Raw genomic sequence first — 24,225 nt, forward strand, 5'->3', positions numbered from 1 at the left:
CAGTGTATGTTTTTAGGTCTACTGATTAAATCTGTGATATAGAATAGAAAAATTCATTAATCAAAGTATTTTGGGGAGAATGAGGCATTACCACCACCACTTGGTGGCAGTATTACCAAAAATTTAGGATTTAGCGTTTAGGAATGATTAAGTTGCTAGGTAGGTAGGTCAAAACACCTAAAATTAGGGAGAAAAGGCAAATGTCATAGTGAAAATCATCTTGTGTCCAAATTTTAGTTCTACTTTTTAAAAGGAGGACACAATATTAATTTAAAGTAGAACAGTTTTGCATATTCTTCTATATCACAGTTTGTGGTACAAAGTGGGTAAAGGAAATAATATTACTGATCAATAGAAAAGTCTAAGTTTACATTTACAGCATAAGGATGCGAAGTCTATTGAACATGTTCCTCCTAAATGTTCTTAAGAGTCTGGAAAGGAGAAGCAGTGGTTCTGAATAGCTACAAAGTAATTTATAAGGGTAAGTAAAGAAGAAATGATATCAATGTAAGATTGGACTCATTGTTTTATTGCTCAAATTTCTACTAATCTATTATTAGATAATATTTTTACTCAATATATACTTTCTTGACTACATTTAGTAAGGTAAGAAAAGATATACTATAACTTGGAGACAAAAATTGTTTAGCTACATTAGAAAAATGATGTGAAAACAGTAAATGAATCAGTATATAAAACCAAGGACTCAGGTATTCATTTATTCTGATTCTTATATTTGAAAGAATATTTCACAATTATTAAGGAATTTAACACTTCTGACTAAAGGTACTTCCTATTTATTTATTGAAGTTTTACTCCCACTACTTACTACTTAACTAATCAAAAAACAAAATTATTTGGCATGACACACAAACCTTGTAAGAGAAAGGATATAGTATATTACTATCAGATCCTGGTATGCTTTTTTAGTGGATCTAAAGAAGCATATGAGGGCATATTTCTAAAAAGCTAAGGAACAAATACATAACCATTCTTATCACTTAATATGGTTTTAAGTCTCATGAGAAATACATGTAAAGAGTGCTGTGTCTCAGTTTTAGTCCATTTCAATTAATCACCTCCTAGGATGAGAAATACTGCAAGAAAACTCAAAGGCAGAATTTTTTTTTTTTTAAATAGCCTTTAATGAAAAATACAATACTGAATCCTTGAAACATGATTTGTATATTCAGCAAATCTTAAGGGCTTCTTCGTGTAAAATAATCCTATATTTAATATATGTGTATTTTTATTTACACATACAATGAGACAAATCTTATCTTACTTGACAGTAATATTTATGATGCTGACATCCTCATAGGGCTTATCTGTTTTGGGATTGACTTTGACGTTGGAGATCCTTTGTACAACTTCCATTCCTTTAGTCACTCGTCCAAATACTGTGTGCTTATTATCAAGCCAAGGCTGTGTTGGAGGACAAATGGAAAATCTTGGTAAGCCCAGATTTCTTTAAACACACCCTCTGAGCAAATTAAAGAGAATTTATACTTTGGCTTTGCTTTTTAAATATAACTTAAAAGAATACTTCCACTTAGCATCTTTTAAGAGTGATTTCCATGTTTATATGACAAAATATAAAAGCAAAGTATAATGTCTAACTAAATATCTGCATCTTTCAGATCAAAGGGAGTTGGAAGATGTTTGCTAAAGTTTCTTCACATGGTTTAAAGAATTATGGGTAAGGCTTTAAAAGTTCTCTGCAGGAATCCTACCTGCACAGTTAAGAGGCAGTAAGGAATAGTTTATGCAGCATGTTCTTTGGTATCAGACAGATGGGAGCTCAGACACTGGCTCTGCTACTTACTTGATCTTTGAAAAGTTAATCATGTCTCATTGTTTCTTCATGTAATTTTTTAAAACTGGGTATACTGATATTAGAACTACTGTGAATATTACATGACACCATGTGCCTGGCAGATAGTAGTTACAAATATTTTCCCTTCATTGCTTGGTGCTTAATTCCAAAAATAAAATATAATTTTTATAATTTGGTGGGACTGCATAGTGATGGGGAGCTAGATATTCTTACATTGTATTTCATCAAATCTACAATGTCATTGATTATGGGTTCCACTCTGATTTCAGAGATAGAAAAATGTGGAAAAGAAGTGTTAATATCAGGAATTCTTGTACTCTAATCCTCCCATTCTAAAGATGAGGAAACAAGCCCAGAGGTAAAATAATTAGTAGTGGCAAAGTTCGCTTAAACTCAAGTGTCCTGAATTACAAAATGATTGTTATACAAAGTTAAATCTGATTTGTTAGGTAATTTTAATTTTTTTCTAAATTGTTTCCATTTTTATATTTTGGCAGATACAAATAATGGTAGAGAATAAAGCAGCTCTCTCTTCACTGAATTCACTCTCTCAGATCATAACCTATAAATCTTCAGCTTATAGCAATGCTGTTCTACTTACCGTTGGTACTACTGTTATGAAAAACTGGGATCCATTAGTGTTTGATCCAGCATTGGCCATGCTGAGTGTATATGGTCTGTCATGTCGCAATGTTGAATGAAATTCATCTTCAAATTCTCCTCCCCATATGCTTTCTCCTCCCATACCAGTACCTGTTGGATCTCCTGTCTGAATCATGAAGCCCTAACAGAAAGTAGACAAAACTGTATTATACATATTACATATACGTATGCTTTGGAGTCTGTTTGTCAAGTGTTTTGCAGTCAGTGAAATCTTAACTTTATTAAGTCATCCTATAAAGTGATTAAACCCATAGTTATATTTTAATTTGGGTAATGTATTTCCATTGCTTAACTAGTACACTACTTCAGTGACTGAAACAAAAATGCAGAGGTCTTTCCATTTATAAACATGTAGTATCTTGCTCATCTAGTTAAAGCCAATTATTAGTGTAAATGAGTTTTAGGATATTGTATACCATGTTAGGTCTTACATAACTACCCCACTCTTCTATCCTCCCTTTCCCTACTCTGGATTTCCTAGTGAGTAATTTCACCACTTCCTTCAGAACCCTGAAAGCTGATTTTTACTTCCAACATTTTTCCTGCCATTTCTGACCTGCAAGTAACCAAGAACTACATCACTGCCCCATCCATTTTACGGAATGCTGCTCAGCAAAATCCTAGGCTGAGTTCATTCTGCTCTTTAGGTATTAACAGTTGTTTTCACAGATAAAATGGCAACATGGCTCTTCTATTATTTAATCTTATCTTCTAGATCTAGACCTTATCTAACCACTAGGAACATGTTACCCTGGCTATAGGTTTTATCTTAGCAAGACACTTTACTCATTATCTGACCCTTTGATTTAGCTGCTGACAAAAATATTGCTGCATTGTTTCTAAAAAGGTAACCATGCTACTATCCCTATATCCTTGATTCTGGATCTGATATTCATGACCATCCATTTTTCTTTGGGCTTCGATAGTCCGTTTCTTCTATTCCTTTCTAATAAACTCCTAAGTGGGAGAGAATAAGATTCTTTACATTTAAACCTCTTGTTATGTAATAACATTACTATTCCTTAAATCATATAAAATTTGTATAACTTACCTTAATTATACGGTGAAATGTATGCCCATTATAATAACCATTTCTGCTGTGAACACAGAAGTTTTCCACTGTCTTAGGGCACCTAGTAAGAAATATATTAAAAATGTGAAATCTATTGGCAGCATCTTAGGACAGTTTCCTTTGTAGTTTGGCTTCCTAATGGGTGTTTGCAGTATCTTTTGAATGCTTCAGAAGGACAGGCTGTTTTTCGTAACTTCTGATTTCAGGACAACCAAGAGTTGGAAGGGCATACAGGCAGTAGCATATTCTTATAGTTTAACATTTTATCTTTAGATATGATTGCTTTTTACAGTTGAGTTTTACAGTATTTAGATTCCAAAGTCATTCTGCAGTTAAAAAAACATAATCATAGCACTATATGTATATAGTTAACTGCACATAGTGGGGTTAAGTTCCTGGGAAAGGTAATTTTCTTAACAATGTCATAGTATGGTGACATATTCCTGACCAAGGACTTATTCACTGAAATGACAGCTTCTAAATTTAACAAACTTTAAATGACAGTCACACACTCACACACACTCAGAGTATGAAGTTTCTAAATAATATTAACTAATCTCATAAGATGATTTAATATAGTACATTATCATGTCGTAACTCCTAAAGCTAGGAATGGCAGACAGATTCAAAAGAATCTTGCACCAAACACATTAGGGAATAGGCTTAATGGATGCATGGGTTCTGAACACTTAAAAATGAGATGGTCCAGGAGTCTAGAACTGCCTAGTTTTTGGTTCAGTACCAAGGTACGGTTTGGATATAAAACATTCATGTCCAAAATAAATAAATGCTTTCAAGTCAAGGTGTTGTAAAAGATGTCCTCTTTCAGATCAAGAACAACCAGTGATATTGTACTGTATTTGGTATTGCATATTCACTTTGCAAACTTTTAAACTGTCCAGAATACTTTTCTGCTTTTTCAAATGGAAGCCCTTTTTTTTTGTTGTTGTTGTTGTTGAAATTTATTTTTAAAACATCGCTACTGGGACTAAAGAATAGGTAATATATGTCTAGCAAATGTCAGGAAGGAAAAATAATTATCATTCCTTTTAAAGATGTGCTTTGAGAGGAAAGCTACTTACAACAAACAAGCCACAAAACTTACAAAGTGTAAATTAATGATAATGGTGGTATACACTTGTATAACACTTTATAGTTTACATTCAGTGCTTTCACAGCCAATATATTTTGATCTCATAATAATAAACCTGTGAAGTATGTGTATATATGTATAAAACTTTCCCATTTTCTAGCTTAACAGTTAACAGAAAGCTCAGGCTAGATGCTCAAACATTTAAATTCTTCAAAATTCCTTAAGTCAAAATAACAAGAACTTTTAAGTTGTATAATACGTTTCTTTGAATATACATATTTACGCTTGTGTGTATTCACAACAATGAAAATAGTACATACTCAACAGGAAAAAGTTTGATGTGAATGTCTCCCATGCTTGTGTGGATAATGGCACTATCTGACACTCGTTTAGGTCCCTCAGCTTGGGTAGCTGCCATGACTTCTTCTTTAGAAGGTTTCTCATTAAAAACGTCTCGGTCAGAATCTGCACTTTTTGTATCTTCTGGTTCTCGTTTAGTAAACTCAAGGAGGAAAATAAAAAGTGAATTAAACTTTTCATCTGGTTAAAATTTAGGACAAGAAAATTTCACTTCTAATGAAGTATTTGAGGAAAGTAAGAATTCCCATCAGAATAAATCCTTATTTTAGTAATCACTTCCTATCACAAGCTGTGTAAGGCAGTTAAATTATTTCTATACTTGTCTAATATGAAAATTCATATATTGAAGATATATGATTTCAAATGGAATTCAACTTTTTGGGGTGGAAATTTTTTTGAGTATACATTTGACAAGATGCAGTTTTATTGGAGTAGTTCTCTGCTTCTGCCATATAGTACATCCTACCTAACCTGCCGCCTGTTGCTTATTCTTCACTATTTAGATTGTCTGGGCTTGGATTCTGGCTCTGCCTCTTACTAGTTACGTGACTTTGGTGAAGTAAATTAATTCCATTTCCTCATTCATAATGGGGATAATAATAACTCCAAATGGTGCCTGCTGTTAAGATTAAATGAAGGAGTGGAAAGTGCTTAGAGAACAGTGCCTAACAGAAGAAGGTGCTATATACACATTAATAATTGTTATTACGATGAGCAGGACTGGCTGCTGGTAGGATGAGGATTCAAAAATGAATCAGTAATGGATCTTGACCTTCCACTTTTTTCTTCTTTTTTTTTCAGCACCCTATCGATCTATCTAAATCCTAAAATGTACATTTTGAGTGAAGTTGTGGAAATCTCAAGATCTTCATGTTTTAGGGTGAATTGAGAAAAAATTTTTTAGTTGTTAAAACTCTGACTTCTCAAGTCCTGTTTCTTTTATTTGACTCTTAGTAAGCAGAAATCTTTTTCTCTAAGACAGCTCTAACTGGGTATCAACTAGTGCCCAGGCCCTGTCTTGCCCAATGTCATTCCTCGGTCCACCTGGATAGATTCCAAATAATGGAACAATCAAGCTAGGATGTTACTGCCTTAACATCTTACTCTCCAGTTGTCAGAGGAATGGCATGTCTGTTGTACTATTTAATTATATGAATTTTTAAATAGTTATCTTGATTTAGTTCATATATGGAACTATTAAAGTTCAAACTTTATAAAATTTTATTTCATGATACTTCATTTGAAAATTTTAGTTTTGCTAAAGAATATATATGCCTAATAAAACAATGAAAATTCATGAAAATGTTAGCTGTATAAATACACAGTGAGTGACAATTTTTGTTTTTCTATTTCTTTGAAGTTTATAGGAACAGACATGGTTCAGTCAACATAAAAATAAACTCTGGGGTCCCTCACACCATACACAAAAATAAACTCAAATTGGCTTAAAGACTTAAAGAAGACATGATACCATAAAATTCCTTGAAGAGAACACAGGCAAAACATTCTCTGACATAAATGGCAGCAATGTTTTCTTACATCAGTCTCCCAAGGCAATAGAAATAAAAGCAAAAATAAACAATGGGACCTAATCAAACATAAGCTTTTTGCACAGCAAAGGAAACCATGAACAAAATGAAAAGATAACTTACACACTGGGAGAAAATATTTGGAAATGACGCAACTGACAAGGGCTTAATTTCCAAAATATGTAACAGCTCATACAACTCAGTAACAAAAGAACAACCAACCCAATCAAAAAATGGGCAGAAGACCTTAATAGACATTTCTCCAAAGAAGGCATCAAGATGGCCAATAGGCACATGAAAAGATGCTCAACATAGCTAATTAGTAGATAAATGCAAATCAAAACTACAGTGAGGTATCACCTCACACTGGTAAGAATGGCCATCATCAAAAAGTCCACAAATAGCAAATGCTGGAGAGGGTATGGAGGAAAGGGAATCTTCATAAATTGGTAGAGCCACTATGGATAACAGTATGGAGGTTCCTTTAAAAACTAAAAACAGAGTTATCATATGATCCAACAATCCCACTCCTGGGCATCTATCCGGAGAAAATTCAAATTGGAAAAAGATGCATGCACTCCAGTGTTCATAGAGCACTATTTTCAATGATCAAGACATGGAAGGAAACTAAATGTCCACTAACAGATGACTGGATAAAGAAGATGTCATATATACACACAATGGAATATTAGTCATAAAAAAGAATGAAATAATGCCATTTGTAGCAACATGGATGGACCTAGAGGTTACATACTAAGTGAAGTCAGACAGAGAAAGACAAATATATGATATCACTTATATGTGGGATTTAAAAAAAAATGATACAAAGGAACTTATTTAAAAAACAGACTCATAGACATAGAAAACAAACATAGTTACCAAAGGGGAAAGGTGGGAGAGGGATAAATTAGGAGTTTGGAATTAGCAGATACAAACTACTATATATGAAATAAACAAGGTCCTACTGTATAGCACAGGGAACTATATTCAATATCTTGTAATAAACTATAATGGCAAAGAATCTGAAAAAGAATACGTATGTGTGTGTTATATAATTTTATATATATATAAAATTAAATCACTTTGTTGTATACCAGAAACTAACACAACATTGTAAACCAACTATACTCTAAAAAAACAAAAACAAACCCTCTGGGGAAAGAAAAAGTAAACGTGCTAATATTTTTTAATAGAGTGGATGGAAAATTAGTACATGTGTTTTTAGTGTATATCAAAAATTATCATTTATGATTTATTTTTACCTTCAAAATAGTTAAATTACAGGTAAAAACAAGAAAATTATTTTCCTTTAACATGTATTAATAAATTTTTAGTAATGAGTTTGAAAGTTAATAACAAAATCCTCATCTTAAAAGAATGTACCCATTTTAGGTTAAAAGCTTGGTTGGGGTAGGTAAACTATTTCCTACATTTACCAAATGCTGGTAACCTTTAGAGCATCACAGCTGCTTATAATATATAGCTAAATGAATGATTATACTACAATAGGCCACTTTACCAAATTCCATGGATTCAACAGTGAAGAAAACACACTGCCCTTTATAGATTTCATATCATCTTGAGGGGAGAACAGTGTCAGAGACCAAAAACAAACAAAAAAAAACCCCGAGCAAAAAAACCTCAAAATATAAAAAACCAAAACAGCAAATTATTCCAACAAGTGTAACACATAATACAAGGAGGCACACCTAATCCAAATTTGATGTCAAGAGAAGGCTTCCAAGCTGAGACATCAAGTATGAGTAGGAACTGGGGAGACGTGTGTGTCTGGAAGAAGAAATAGCCTGTGCAAATGTCTACAGGCAAAAAAGAACATGCAACTATTGCAAATGGGATCAAGTTCAGTATGGTCAGTATAGCAAATGAACTAAAAATGAAGAAAGATAAACTCAAAGCGCAGCTATTGTAGATAGCTGAGGAGTCATTAAAGGATTTTAGGCAGAAGAATTATCACCCGTGGGTCTTAGAAAGTCTCTTCCTGGGGAGTGAAGGACAGAATACAAGCACAGAGGTCTCTATACTTTAGATTTTTCTGCTTGGCTGAACAATTAGAATGGCGCTATTCCTAGACAGCTTAGGAGTTTGATTCTGACCTCCATCGTAGGTCAGAATGTTTTATTTTTACGTGCAAAGTACTTCTCATTCTCCAGAAAAAAATTCTTCAGGAATTTACTATTCCAGGGTAGCATCATTACAGTGGAGTCAAAAGGTAAAAAGAGATGTAGTTAGAGAAGGAAGTATGCAAGTTCAGGGGAAAGAAGTTACGTTCAAGAGTAAAAGGTGAAAAATACTAAAACTGAAGAATTTTAAAATCTTCACAGCAAGAACTATTTTGGATCCAATTATTACTACAACCACTTACTTCCTATCATCTTAGACAACACAAATAGTTATAGAAGCTGGGCTGAAAGTTTTTCACTACAGGATGGAAAACAGTACAGAAATACTTAAAATCAAGACCTAGTTAAAAATTCTACAGTATTAATTTTGTAAAATGGTACTATGGTTGTTTAGAATGTCTACAATTATTGCCAACATTCTCTTCAGATGAAAGCACAAGCTAAGAAAATAAAACTCCAACCAAACTGGAAGAAATATTAAGGTGTATCTCCTAGTACTTCCACATACCATATAAAATCTGTTCTTTTTGAAAGAGGTACACACTATTGTTGGGTCAGCTTGAATATTCTGAAGAACTGGATTTTCAGAAGCTTTCATTTCTATAGTAGTTGCAGCACGATGTTTTTTGGCTATTCCCTGAAACAAAGCCAATTGCATCACTCTAATATTCTCTTGCTTGCCTAAGATCCGCACACACCTGGAAAATATGTTTTATACAATAAAATTATCAGGATTCACTCCAATTATAACAACTTTACAGATTAAAGTTCGGAATCAACTATCCTTTATCTTTGTACAAAATAACTAGTAAAAGGTTTATAAAAAGTGTTTCTTTACCCCTCCCACCACCCACAAAAAGTTATTTTAAATTGGTAGGTATCTATAATTTTCAGGTTAAAAAAATACAATCATTCATACAGTTTTAACCTGTCCCTATTATCTTAATCTTCCTGCAACCCTTCAAAGATTTTGTATTGCCAAGAACTACAGAATAAATTTGTTTATATGTGAGAATGTACAGCACAAGATTTTTCCTCCTTTAAATATACTGTAAGTTCTTTTCATTTACATTCAGTGATAGTATCTGATTATAGCAATTTTGTTCTAAGACCAAATGGACTGTTTGCACAAAAGGCTTATTGTGGTTTCATGCATTTTAGCTTCTGATTTTATGTCTAGCAGGATGTAATGCTGAATTCTGTGGTTAAAATATTTGGCAACATTTAACATGAACCAGGCTAATTTAAATCAATAAGCAGGAGACAGACTGAAACTTGTTAAAAAAAAATTGCAACTATGCATATCTTCCTTCCATTTCTTTTACAAACATGAGTGGAAACTTTTTACATAAGATTATAAACAACCAAAAGACCACAGAAAAATCCAGTCAAAACATTTGGTTAAGTTTAGACGTTTGGGACCATTCCACTTGTCTTGGAACAAACAAAACTCCCATTGTTTCTCAGAAGGAGGAAATGGTCCTCCCAAAATGCATTTTTAAAAAGCACACATCATATTAAAGCTTACCGGTTTGTTTCTACATTTATAACTTTAATGCCCAGCATTGTTCCATATAGCACGAAGTGTCCAGTTTCATCAAAAACTATATTAATTAATCTTACTGCATCCACCTTCTCCAGTTCACGTTCTACAGCCATTCGTCGGCCAAATTCCATGTCTGGTAGCTGTTGCCTCATCTGCTGCAGTTCAGTAAACATCTAAGAAACAAACCATTTATTAACAAAAAAGCTACGTGATAAAGGGAATGAGAATTTAAACAGAAGCAGAGTATACATTAAGAGCCACTGACAGGATTCTAAACACTACAAGCAGGAAATAAAAAGGCATTAATAAGTTCAATTATTAAAAAAACCCAGTATTTACACTAACTAGTTCTTCTAATGAAAAAGATACATAACTATTGCTTTCTTTACAGAAACATACCTGGTACTTTTATAAGCCACAGACTAGCACTTTCCAAATGAAACATAATGCAAACCACATATGTAACTTTAAATTTTTTAGTAGCTCCTTTAAACAAAGTAAAAATAATCAGGTAAAATTAATCTTAATGTTTTTTTCAGTCCAATATATACAAAATATTATCAAAAGACCTTAAGCAATATGAAAAATATTAAAACATTAAGCAATATAAAAAACGAAGTAAGTTATATTCTTTTTTTCCTTAAGTCTTTGAAATCCTGTGTGTATTTTATACTTTTAGCCCATCTCACTTTGTACCAGTCACATACCAAGTGCTCAACAGCCATATGTGGCTAATGGCTATTAAATTGGACAATGAAGCTATAGATTGTGAGGTCCTTGTACAAGGATCATGGGCCTGCCATATTTTTGTTGAATGAATGATTCAATTCATTTTGCTGAATGAATGAACTCTCTAATGATTTCACTAATTTATTAAAATTTGATGATATCTCAGAAAATGTTTCAAGTTGTTTTGGTGTATCACTACAGTTATATCATTAGGTAAATGTGATTTGGGATAGATGAATATTTTTATGAGTGTCCTTTAGTTTGGACATTTGGTTTACTTTTATTGAGATATTTAATACACCACTTCCAAGATAGGGGGTCACATCTTAATTACTATGTACTACCACACTCTAAGTCTCTCAAAATATGTAATCTTTACATTTAGTTTGCCAGCCATTTAGAGCAACAAACTGGAGAAATCAAAAATAGCTCTCCACTGCAGATGAAAAGAAGCCAGGCTTATGTCCCATCTATTTCCTATTTTCATGCCTGCATTAATAAAATCTCCAGTTTTTCTAGGTATGGAAAGAACAACAATATACACAACTTTAAAAATGAAAAAGCGCCACGTGTATTAGGGAACAACATGAGGCAAAGGTCTTCTAGGAGAGCTAAAAAGCCTGGTCATTAGGGTTTCTTGTCTCCAGTCTCTGACACTGATGTGCTGCTTCACTCTTTTGCTGGAAACAGCCTAGATGCTGGACTACATTTTTGTAGTGTGGGACTCCGATTATTTTTGCTAGAGAGAAGATTCAGTTTCAAGACTTAAAAGTTTGCAGATGGCCATCTGCTCACATATAAATATTTTATAAATGTTAATTCAGCCTTTTAAGCAATCAGTTGTCTTTTTACAGTATTCAAGCTTTAATAGCAGGGCTTCTATGACTTCTATTACTGCATGGTCACAAGCAGTGATCCTAGTTAATAAAAACTAGAGGATAAAACTTTACATCATCCAATTAAATTTGTCTATTTTAACTAGGACTCTAACCAGCTAGAAGCTCCCTCCCTTAACATGGAACTATGGGATTCTAGTCATTAACTAGTCACTAGCATTGTCACTTATTTGATTGGCATTTGGCCTTTTTTCCTGCAAACTCTCTCATTCTCAATCTCAACTTCTCTCATATGCTTTGCTACTGACTTCCTCTTATTACCCTAGTCCTGTAACTTCAACTTGTTGAAGACAACAATGAAGAAAGAGTGGATTAAACAGCTCAGAGAATAGATTTTAAGTATTTTTCATAAGGAATCTTGTTAGACTTGTAAGTTATAAAGAGTTTTAAAAATTACATTTAAGTTGAAACTAATATGTAGTTACCAGCTACCATAAAGAAGAATACATCATAAGAGAAGATCTTCCTTTAAAGCATAATGGAAAGCTATCTTGTTCCATCAAGAAAATGAGTCATGAGGATGACCTGACTAGCAAATGAATTTTTCCTTTTGTCTGGATTCATATTACTTCAGGTAGATAATCCACCCAACTTACAACCACTTGCCACCTACTAAGAGTATCACCTGAATGGTAGAATTTTTGAAGAGCTTAATGCAGGAACCTAATGTAAACTGGTGACTACCAAGACTGTAGAATTGACATTATTATATAAAAAACACTATTGCTACAAATTCAATCCACAGACTTTCAGAGGATTTGACATACCATTAGCAGTTAGAGAACCACTTGATGGAAACAGGTGATGAGACTCAAATTTCCACGAAACCTAGTTACCTTTGTGTGGATAAAAACTCTTATTCCACAACTACATGCTCTAACAAATTCTCATTAGCAGTAATTATGTATTAGGTACTATTCTTAGTGCTTGAAATACAATGATGAGCAAAACAGATACAGGGCCAGAGATCACACTCAGTTGAGTCTATTGGGGGTGGGTATACATTAATCAAACAATAAGATCATACAAAATACTGTAAGAGAAAATAAACAGAGTGATACACAGCCACATAAAAAAAGTTCTCCTTTCACTATTGGATGAATAGTGAAAGATTCCCAGGGGAAATGACTCTTTGAGATTTGAAGGATGAGTTCAATAGGTAATGGGAGGAATCACTCCCGCCACCAGGAACAGCATATGCAAAGACCCTGTGGTGGGAGGCATATTCAAGAAATTAAAAGGCCTAACTGGCTAGAGTAAGAGGCAGGGAGAAAGGTGATTTACCGTAGGTTGGAGTGGTAGGCAGGGACACAACACGGCAGATCTTAATCCTAAGAACAACAATAGGAGAAAGCAGAATAGATACAGGGAGCAGGAAATGCAATAGGCCAGGGAAAAGATTATGAACTAGGATAATGACAGCTGTGCTAGAAGGAAATGGATGGATTTAAAGTACATGTAGAAAATAAAATCAACAGGATTCATGATGAATTAAATAGAGGGGTGAGAAAAAGAGTTAAAGATGACTCAGGTTTCTGGCTTGTGCAAGCAGACAGATATTGGTGTCATTCATGAAGACAGCAAAAAGAAAAAGAATAAAAGAACAGGAGACTCAGTCTGTTTATAATAGAAAGCTGGAGAAATAAATTTGGAAGCAGTCATACAGACAGACAAGAATGAACAGCGTAAGAAGAAAAGGAGGCCTAGCATGAATTTTAGAACCTCAAAAGAATGAGTTTGCAAACAAAACTGAAAAAACAGCCACATTAAGTGTAAGTGGCTCAGAAGATAATACATCCTAAACGTAGGGAAGAAAGTTTTACAGAACAACAATGCAAGACAGCAGACAGCTGAATAATATCTTTAATATCTTAAGAGAAAATATCAATCTAAATGTCTGTAACCAGAAAAATATCTTTAAAGAAATGGCAAAAAATAAAGACATTTTCAGAAAGTAAAATTAGATTAAATTTATATTGCACTTACACTTAATGATTCATCAAAGACTCTCATGAGTTTTCCAGTTAAAAATCTGAAAATTCTAACTTTTCTATCAGAACCAATAGTAGCTATTTTCTTCCCATCAGGTGAAAAACATATGCTGGTCGGATAAGACTTGCACTTGGCAAATTCATATAAATCTGTGTCAGTTTTATATTCCCAGTTCACATTTTTGGGGAATTTATACTCATGAGGAGGACCAGTCCAGTATTCAATCATTCCAGATTTGTCAGAAGACACTATTGCTTTGTAAACTGGGTTTAGCCGTATCTGAGTAAGAGGTGATGCGTGGAGTTTGTCAAAAATATGTAATGGCTGGTTATCTCCTCGACCATCGTAAATGAAGATTTTTCCTGTACTCTTCTCAGAAGCAGCAACTGAAGATATGGCATCCCCTGGGCAATAGATCCACTCACATTGTCCCGGAAAATAGCTAAAATAGTAAAGAATTGAGGGGGAAAAAAGAGGTCAATACAAGTAAGCAACCCTCCCCACTCTCATCAGCAAAAAATATCCTGGCCAATGATTTAGCTTGTTTTGGATTCCTTGCTCAAAAGTAGCAGAGAGACACAGAAAAACAATGAAGAATAGCCTCTGTTTTTTCTCTTTCTGATCACATCAATGCAACGATAACTTCTGAAGATCTATCAAACCACAAGAAGGGAACTGTATACAGCAGATCATTTATAGGGAAACCTAACCAGACCTGGGCCCTAAAATATTCTGTGGTATAGTTTTTTAGATCTCTGTGTCTTGATCTATGTATAACTTACTTTTAAATAGGTTAGCATGTAACAGTATACTTTATAAATCCATTCTTGAAATATTTAAGATCAAAATATTTTAGTCATGACTATGCTCCAAAGAAAAACATTCTGATATTACATTCTCATTATTGGTAACTTGATCTTAAAACCATGAGCTTTGAACATACTACCTGATAAACTATACAAGAACTGGGACAGATTTAATCAATGCACCAAACTCAAACTCAAATGTTTGTTGTCTCCTTCAAAGTAGTCAGCCTGAGAAGTTACACAGTTATTCCAATGATTGAGCTAAAGCTCATAACTTTTTTGGGGACTCTCAGAATTCCTACCAAAGGTTAAAAAATTACAGGCACACCTTGAAGATATTGCAGGTTCAGTTTCAGACCACTGCAATAAAGTGAAAATCGCAATAAAGAGAGCCACACAGATTTTTTTGGTTTCCCAGAGCATATAAAAGTTATGTTTATATTATCTGTGGTCTATTAAGTGTGCAACTGCACTATGTCTAAAAAAACCAATGTACATATCTTAATTAAAAAATCATCTGAGCCTTCAGCAAATCATAATCTTTTTGCAATAGTAACATCAAAGATCACTGATTGCCATAACAAATATCGTAATAGTGAAAAAGTGTGAAATATTTTTAGAATTACTGAAATGTGAAATAATGACACAAAGTGAGCAAATGCTTTTGGAAAAATGGTGACTTGCTTAACACAGGGTTGCCACACACTTCAATTTGTAAAAAGTACAATATCTACAAAGTGCAACAAAACGAGGTATGCCTGTACTCTTTCAACATCCTCAGAGGTAGCAAATGTTCAACATTTATGAATAGATTTAATTTTTTTTTAAATAGGTAAACCATGGGGGAAACAAATCTGGGGAAAAGGAGATGATCAACAGGTATTTCTACTTGTAGTCAAAAAATAAGTTCTGATCATACATAACAAGACTGATTTCCTTTAGTGGCTCATAAATTGGTTTTGGAGGAAATTCCAAAAGAAGTTCTGCTACATACTGAATAGTGTAGTTACATTCCCACCCCTACCCCTCACTGCTCCCTTCACACCTTGAAGCTCTAATCCCTAATCCCTTTCTCTGGAGAAAAGGTCTTTAAGAGCTAATTAAGGTTAAACGAGGTCATAACCATAGGGCCCTAATCCCACAGGCCTGTGGCCTTCTAAGAAGTGAAAAGCAAGATACCATCCCTGCCTTGTTCCCAATGATGATAAAGTGTGAAACCCAGAAGAGTGCTCACAGGAAACTACACCCTGCTGGAACCTCGGTTTTGGACTTTCCAATCTCCAGAACTGTGAGAAAATAAATTTCTGTTGCTTAAGCTACCCAGTCGATGGTCTTTTGTTTAGTCTCATTCCCATAGAGTCTAACCACAGAGTCTGGGTATCAATGTACTTCAAAGTTCAAAATCACTAACAACTCCAAAAATGTGCATAAGCCTTATAAGAAAACAATCCCACATTACTGAACTAAGCACAGCAAGGACGTTGATTCCAAGTGCTAATAAATTAGACATGAAGGATCCTCATTAATTTACTAAGTCGTATTAAGTGGATATAACGACTCCTTGATGCTGTTTGGAAATTTCTGCTGTGATTAACAACAAAAACCACAGCAGAAGTTTTCAAACAGCATCATAACAAGGATTCATAATATCTAATTTTTCTGAGTAAAACCTAAAGGCGCATTTTCTAATGGAATAGTAATATATTCTGTTCATGTAATGGTTAAGTTCAGTTTAAAAATTATTTCACTAAGTAAAAAACTATACTTTAAAAAAGACTTACCCAAGCTTTAGCATATTGATCATGTCAAAGTTCACTACATCAAACACCTTCATTGCTTTATCATCACCCACAGAACAGAACAATGCTCCCTCAGAGCTAACTGCAATACTCTCGATAACTCCTATTTAAATAAATCAAATTAAAACAGTCTAGTAAATACCAATGAAATAAATGGACATGATTCAAAAAAAATTTTTTAAAGAAACTTCAACGAATACAATTTAAAAAGAGAGAAAAAAAAAGTGAAATTCTTACCGAGGTGACTACGAAAATGTTTAACAAATTCAATCCCCTCTTCTATTTTTTTCCAGAATTTAACATGTCCATCATGACTGGCAGTAATAATAAAGTCTGTCCTGCATATATAAATTGTGGGAATTAATTTCTAATGCAGATATAAGAATCACTTAGCAACTGCAAAGCAATCATTCACTGAGAATCTTGGACTCTTTTGTAACAGATTTGTAAAAAACCCCCAAAAAACCCAAAAAACTTTCTTTATGCAGACCACTAGATTAGGGTAGAAAGAACACAGCAAAATCTGAAGCTTTTTTCTGTCTATCATAACAACTGCTGCTGCACTAATTTCAACCCTAAGAGCTAGGCTCAGAATTGACCTAGGACTTGACATTAAAAAAACAAACCAAAACAAAAAAAACCTCACTGGGAATCACTAGATTTTGGGAGTTCTTTATTGCTAAAATTACCTTATAGGCAGTTTTTTCACAGGAAAAATGTACCATTTTTCCAAAGCTGATAAATAATTAAATTGCAATATACTACTTTCATATACAGCAAGATTCAATGTAAGTGTGTTTTGTATCTTATCCCAAGTATTTTGATTGTTGGTATGAAAAAGATTTTGTACAGTATAGCTTTCTCTGTCAGCTATATAAAAATAGAAACCATTTATTGAAACGTGGTATGTAACTAAGATAATGTGTACTATTATTATTATCCTTCTACAAATCCCCATTTATCTATTTTGAAGGTCCTGTGACATTTCCACAACGTCTTAGTTCTCATCATTTCCCCCTTGAGTACTGAGGATGTCAGCTACCAACTACTCCCATCTTAACTAATACACCCTTCTTCTGGGAAGCTCAGGTACTACCTGGATCATCCTCTTTTGGCATTTATCTCCAGAAGACATATACACAAAATAGGGAATTTTATCTTAGAGAAGGCACTCCCTGTATGATACAGAAAAGAGCATGTAGGTCTTTATTTAACTTAAACTAATACAAAATCTATGGAATTGAAAAGAAATCCATTAATACACTAAAATTACTTCTACAAATCCACCTCAAAATTGAAGTGTTTAAAACAAAATTAAACTTTTCATAAAAAGATGAAGATGTGATAGACTTACTTGGTGCACACCACATGGGTGATAACATCTCTATGCATGTAGCTCCGTTCATACATGGACGCACTGGGGAGATTATCAAGATAGACTCTTTCAAACTCTAGAACTAAGGGAAAAAAGTAAAGAAAAAATTTTATTTTTTAACAACTGGAACTAAACACTATTTTGTATTTTCTTCTAGATTTTAATTTCTCTCAATTCATGTGTAATGAAAAAAATGTCTGTTATGTCAGTTGTAACTTTTATTATTTCACAGAACTGAGTAACATCATTATTTAATCAGTCAGGACAGGTTCTCAGGCATTATATAGATGTTTAACTGTTACCAGAACTTAAGAATTGAGTGGTTCTGGCTTAATGTAAAGCTTTCATTAAAAACAAAAACCTTAAAGTTTCATGAAAATATCACAACCATCTTTCTAATCACGTAGATTCAATTTTTGTGCTAATTTAAATAAATAATGAGGTCAGTGGTCATCTATATTTCTCAATTTATCTTGAAGGCACTGACCCTCTTTGAAGTCACTGATACCAGGTTTGAAACAAATAGACACAATAAAAACTTAGATTTTTAGAGCTGAGAAAGTCCTGGAGAGTATCTAGTTGAGTGCGTCTCAAGCTTTTTACAAGAACAAAATATTTTTAAAGTGGCAATCTGAGTAAATATTTCATTATATGAGCTATGAAAAATTTTTCCAGTAAGAAATAACATTTTATGTGTACCTAATAAAACAGTCCAATGATGGCCAAAGTTGCTATAATAAGTTGCTAAATGAAACACAAGCTGTTTCATAGTTTTTTCTAATTACTAAATAGCAGACTCAAAGTTGTGTCCAACAAGCTACTTTTGCCTTTTTAGTAAAAGAATTCCCATTTTTGTATGGGAATATTGACATCCAGCTATAAGAAGACCTTCTCTACAGTTACATGTGACCATGTGCCAATGAGATAAAAGTGGAAGTATTGTATAACAGTCAAGAAGTCTCCTTGAAGAGATGTGCCCTTCTTCCTTTCCTCAACCTACAGCTTGGAACCGGGAGATGAGCACTGTAATTCTAATAACTGCTAAGGACAAAGATGAAGTCCATACACTAGTGATGTTAGGGCAGAAAGCTGGAGAGAGCCTACGTCCCTTTGGAGCCTCCACACCAACCTTAGATTGTCTATTTTAGGACTTTTACTCATGAGAGAAGTATACCTCTATCTTTTTAATGTTACTGTCATTTTGGATTTTTCTATAATATGTAGCTAAATTTAATTCTATCTGATACACATTCTTTTTTTGCTGTTTGTTAGTTCACTTGTTGAACAAATATTTATTGAAAACAAAATAGGTCACAAAGCACAGGGACAAAAAGAAGAGTAGCACATAGTTTCTGTCCCTGAGAAACCATCAGTTTAATTAAAGGTAGTGCCACATAACTAAGAAAAATGTCTTTCTGGAAATGTCTACAGAAGCCCAATGTCCAAAGGACATATTAAAGGGGATGTTTCCATTTCTAGAAATTTAAATATATTACTAAACCCCTGTCCTTTTAGACAAAATCTTCTATGGCATTTTTCTAACATTTCATATGTGTTTTTAAATTACAATTCTTTTCTTCAAGCTGAATACACTACTGACTGGCTTAACTACAATAAGCATCTAATTGTCTCAACTGTAATTGCGTTTATAAGCTCTTTGTCTCCTAATGCTAATAACAGCACTTTAATATTTTGGGATTTTTTTCCATTTCCTCCACTCTTTTCCATAAAAAAGGACATGGAAAAATACTGTAATACAATAAAATAATTAAGAGCATTAACATCGTAATATTCATTCATTCATTCAATACTTACTTAGCACCTACTATATACAAAGCAATGGAGCAAAATATGCAGTCCTTGTTTACATGCTCAGTTTTAACAGTGGAGAGAAACATTAATCAGATAATCTCATGAACAAATATACAATTATAGAATGTAGCAAATGTATTGAGGAAACAATTTCTATGGAAGATTTAAAAGGAAGACCTAGAAGTAAAAAAGGTAAGGCACTTCAAAGGTGTTAATGTACAATGTTCAAAAAAGTATCTTCTTCAAATTCGGATACATAAAATTTGAAGGCTACCTATAAATTCAGTGTGATAAACATACCTCAGAATTATGATCAGTGTGCTTTAGAAACCCAGCTAGACTGGAGAAATCACAGGCTTCCCAGATGAGGGGTGATAGCTGAGCAGTGCTAAAGGTTGAATAGTTAGCCAAGTGAAATGGGTGAGGGAAGTTACTCCAGGCAGAGACACCATGATACTCACCTCGGCATCCACAGGAGAAAAAAGAGCATACCCCATTCTCAAGTGTTTTAGTATGACAGGAGCACAGAGTAAGGAGTAAGGGTTTGGGAGAGAGAAGTAATGGAACAGTGCTGAGAGATGTAAGGAGAGATCCTATCAAGAAGGGAGGGCCTTGTATGCTATGTTTGGGAGTTTGGAGTTGTTTTGAAAATAGTAAGAAACCACTTTAGAATTATAAGCAGGGAAAGTAATAAAGATTTGAGCTTTCAGAAAAGTCACATGTTAATGGTCTTAAACGTTTAAGGAAAACATTTCAAAGAACTTGAAAGATAAAATCTAATCTATCCCTTTCATCACTCTTTCTATTCGATAAAATTCTGTCACTATTTCACGCCATTGGCAAAGTGCTGCGGGCCATGGTATCCCATAAGTATGGTTTGAATACCACAGATCTCTCGGTTTTTAGATGAGAAACTTGTGATTCAGGAAACTTACATAATTTTCCCTAGGTCAGAAAACTCATCAGTGTAACAGTCAGTACTGAAATGATTTTTACCTATTCTTTACGATTCTAAATAGGCACCGCCTACCCCGGCGGCCCAACACACTAACACCACTCTTGAACTAAAAGCCTTAAACAGAAGCAGTATTCTTTTCCACATCTATTGAACGGAGTTAGAAATTCCAACCTCTATAGTTGCTGTACGGATTAAGTGCGAGGCGCCAAACGCGTTAAGTATCGGCGTAAGTTACCTTTAGTGTCTGTTATAAGAAATCAGCGATTAATAGTGTTAGATACCATCTAAGAGACGCTTTACTCCGACCAAATCACTATTTCGGGAGGATCTACAAGTACCGAACGGCCAGAAGTGACAAGAGGACCCTCTGTTCCGAGGGCACAAATCCTCACAATCACACACCCTCCGCTCTGGGGTCCGGCTTGAACTCTATCAGTACTAGGGGGACGCAGCATTCCAACTCTCCCCTGTGCCTATCTCTGTAGCTACCTTTCCTCTTCTTAGCCAACGTTGCCTCTACAGGTAAAGGCCCAACCCAGCGCTCTTCATTTTCCTCGTCGTTCTCTTGGGCCACCGCCACTGCCAGCTCTCTTTCGCCAAGTTCCGTTTTTTCCGGTTCCTCCGCATCCCGGCGCCTTCTCCTTCTCTGCTGAGAATCACTACCACCCTCGGCGGCCATGTTGTCCGCATCGTCAGAAAAAGCGCGACCCTTACAGCTGGGCTACCAATCCTGAAGCAGTGGCGCAGCCTGTTCGTCAGCGGCCGAGCGAGTTCCGGGATTGGCTGGGGTTGGTGGGAGCAGATCCAATCAGCAAGCAGCGCGCGCGTTCCTGGGCGGTGGAGCCGCGTCTCGCGTAGGCTGAGGCGACCTGAGGTCCGTACGGCTGTGGTGGTAAGCGGTGGGCAGGGGAGAGGCCTAACGGTTGAAATTTGCGGTCAGGGTTGGCAGCTCCCGAGGTATGGAGGGGGCTGACCTCGGAGGAACTGGATGCCAGACGTCCAGCCAGGTCTTGAGTCCCTCTCTTCTCCTACTGTAGAACCCCGGCCTGTTCGGGGAGAAAGAAGGGTGGGGAATTGAAAGAACTGCTTAACTTGGCGGGCCTCCTTTCAGGTGCTCCAAACATGTCTTTTTTTCCTGAGCTTCTTGGTTGTTTCACACTCTGAAGAAAGTGTGCCCGCTTGTTACTGTTTGGCGGGGGGAGGGGCGAGGCAGAAAACGCCTGGTAACCTAAGTGGCCGGGGCAGGACCATTCTCCCTTTTGCCTTCACCCTGGTCTAGATTTCAATCTCTTAATGTCCATTTGGACTTAAGCTCTCGTCTTTAAAAACATTTTTTAAAATTGTGGTGCGCGCACGCACACGCGCGCACACACACACACACACACACACACACCAAAATTTACCATCTTAAAAAAAAACAGATTTAATTGACGTTATATTAGTTTCAGGTGTACAGCATAATTTAGTATTAGTACTGGGAAATGATCACCACCGTAAGTCTGACATCCATTACTTTACATAGCTACAGAATTTTTTTTCTGTGTGTGAGAACTTTTAAGACCTACACTCTTAGCAGCTTTGAAATATGCAATACAGTATTATTAACTATAGTTACCTTGCTGAACATTATATTCCCATGATCTATTTATTTGATAACTGTAAGTTTGTACTTTTCAGCTCTCTTCACCCATTCCCACCCCGCCTCCTGCCCCCTTTTCTGGCAACTATCAAACTGTTCTATAAGCTTAGTTTTTATTTTTTCTTTGTTTTTATTTTTAGATTGCACATAGAAGTGAAATTATGTGGTATATCTTTCTCTCTCTGACATTTCACCTAGCACAATGCCCTCAAGGTCTATCCCTGTTGTTGCAACTGGCAAGATTTCATTCTTTTTTACTGCTGAATAATATTTATCCATCTATGTATTTTACATTTTCTTTATTCATCAGAGGATGGTCACTTAAGTTGTTTCCGTATCTTGGCTATTATAAATAATGCTGCAGTGAACATGGGGCTGCATATATCTTTTTGAATTAGTTTTCATTTTCTTTGGCTAAATAACCCAGAAGTGAAATTGCTGAATCATTTGGTAGTTCTATTTTAAACTTTTTGCAGAACCCCGTATTATTTTCCGTAGTGGCTTTATCAGTTTACATTCCCACCAATAATGCACAAGGGTTCCTTTTTTTCTACGCCCTGTCAACACTTGTTTCTTATCTTTTGGATAATAGCCATTCTAACAGGTGTGAGGTGATACCTCATTGTGGTTTTGATTTGTATTTACCTGATGATATTGTACACCTTTGCTTGTAACTGTTGGCCATCTGTATGTCTTCTTTGGAACAGTGTCTATTTAGATTATTTTTCATCTTTAAATCATAATGTCTTTGGTATTGAGTTGCATGAGTTCTTAATGTATTTTGAATATTAGCCTCATTTCAGATACATGATTTTCAAGTATTTTCTCCCATTCAGTATGTTGCCTTTTCATTTTGTTGATGGTGCCCTTTGCTGTGAAGAAGCTTTATAGTTTGATACAGTCCCAGTTGTTTATTTTTGCTTTTGTTGCCAAACCCCCAAAAATCATCACCAAGACTGATGTCAGGGAGCTTATCAGTTATGTTTTCTTCTAGGAGTCCTATGGTTTTAGAGCCTACATTCAAGTCTTTAAACCAATTTGAGTTAATTTTTGTTTTGCATGTGCTCTCCAGTTTTCCCAACATCATTTTTTGAAGAGCCTCTCCTTTCCCCATCATATCGTATATTCTTGGCTCCTGTGTTGTAAATTAACTGACCATATAAGTGTGAGTTTATTTCTGGGCTCCCTATTCTGTTCTGTTGATCTATGTGTAAAATTTACCATTTTAATTTCTTCTTTTTATTCATTACATGTAACTTGTAAAATGCCCTTCCTAAAATGATGCTTTCAAAAGCCTTCTGGTTCCCTATTTCAAACCAGTAAATCTCTACTTTAGTTTTGAGGTAGACACCAGATACAAGGAAAGAACTGCCCATAGGAAGCACTTGTTAAAGGTTTTTATTTTTTCCTAAATTTTAAAGACTCCCATTTTTGACTTACCCTACCTACTCAGTTTCTTTTGTGTCTCACAAATTTTCCATGCTCATACTTGCCTCCAGGCTTATTTTTAAAGCCTTGAGAGCATCTCCACAGCAAATGCAGCTTTCACTTTTACAGCTTCTCATCTGTTGGAGCCTATGGCAACATCATGAGGGATAGCATTGTTATCAAACAATGATAATAATGATCATTATCATTTCTAGGGAGCTGGTACTGTGTACCAAGCACTGTACTAAGCCATTTGTTCTTCCAGGTAGCATTCTCTCACCTTCTCTATCCTCAATTCTGAAAGCACTTGTAGTTATGTTGTAAAATTTACCACATGATAGCACTTCCAACTACCTGAAATCCTGTCGGCTATTTAGTTGTGCATTTGTTTATATTGTCTCTTCTCAGTGAGAATGTAAGCTCCATGAGGACAGAGACTTTTTCACCTACACTGCTATAGCCATAGTGTCTGACAAATGGCACACATTAAGAATGAATACAGCTTAGAATTACATGGGTACTTTCTATTACTTTATTTCGTATATATTAG

The 24,225-nt window shown here is 34.9% G+C and overlaps 2 protein-coding genes and 1 long non-coding RNA gene across 10 annotated transcripts in view; 2 read left to right on the forward strand and 1 right to left on the reverse strand.

Annotated features, from left to right (window-relative positions):
- Nucleotides 1-777: 777 nt before the first annotated feature.
- Nucleotides 778-21,308, reverse strand: PPWD1 (peptidylprolyl isomerase domain and WD repeat containing 1). The gene is made up of 11 exons (XM_006197520.3): nucleotides 21,098-21,308; nucleotides 17,818-17,920; nucleotides 16,701-16,801; nucleotides 16,446-16,566; nucleotides 13,853-14,300; nucleotides 10,224-10,414; nucleotides 9,204-9,393; nucleotides 4,986-5,167; nucleotides 3,552-3,633; nucleotides 2,439-2,621; nucleotides 778-1,425 (listed from the first exon to the last, which is right to left on the reverse strand). Exons 1-11 carry the CDS (start codon nucleotides 21,285-21,287, stop codon nucleotides 1,282-1,284), a joined length of 1,935 nt encoding a protein of 644 aa, XP_006197582.1. The 5' UTR covers nucleotides 21,288-21,308; the 3' UTR covers nucleotides 778-1,281.
- Nucleotides 1,324-2,378, forward strand: LOC140695671 (uncharacterized). Of its 2 annotated transcripts, XR_012071426.1 has the most exons (4): nucleotides 1,324-1,454; nucleotides 1,641-1,699; nucleotides 2,107-2,195; nucleotides 2,335-2,378. It is a non-coding gene; the product is annotated as an uncharacterized lncRNA (long non-coding RNA). The 2 variants fall into 2 exon arrangements; XR_012071425.1 differs by having other exon boundaries at nucleotides 2,107-2,378.
- A 122-nt stretch (nucleotides 21,309-21,430) lies between the features above and the next one.
- CENPK (centromere protein K) overlaps nucleotides 21,431-24,225 on the forward strand; it is a 55,922-nt gene continuing 53,127 nt past the window's right edge. For 5 of the 7 annotated variants that reach the window (XR_012071427.1, XM_072958597.1, XM_072958596.1 and 2 more), the window contains exon 1: nucleotides 21,442-21,500. The gene's annotated coding sequence lies outside the window, so the exon portion shown is untranslated. Of the gene's footprint in view, nucleotides 21,501-21,530; nucleotides 21,616-24,225 lie in introns of those variants that run through there. The other 2 variants (XM_072958593.1, XM_072958594.1) reach the window with 2 other exon arrangements.

This window comes from Vicugna pacos, chromosome 3 (assembly GCF_048564905.1).
Source record: "Vicugna pacos chromosome 3, VicPac4, whole genome shotgun sequence".
In the NCBI taxonomy this organism is placed as follows: Eukaryota; Metazoa; Chordata; class Mammalia; order Artiodactyla; family Camelidae; genus Vicugna; species Vicugna pacos.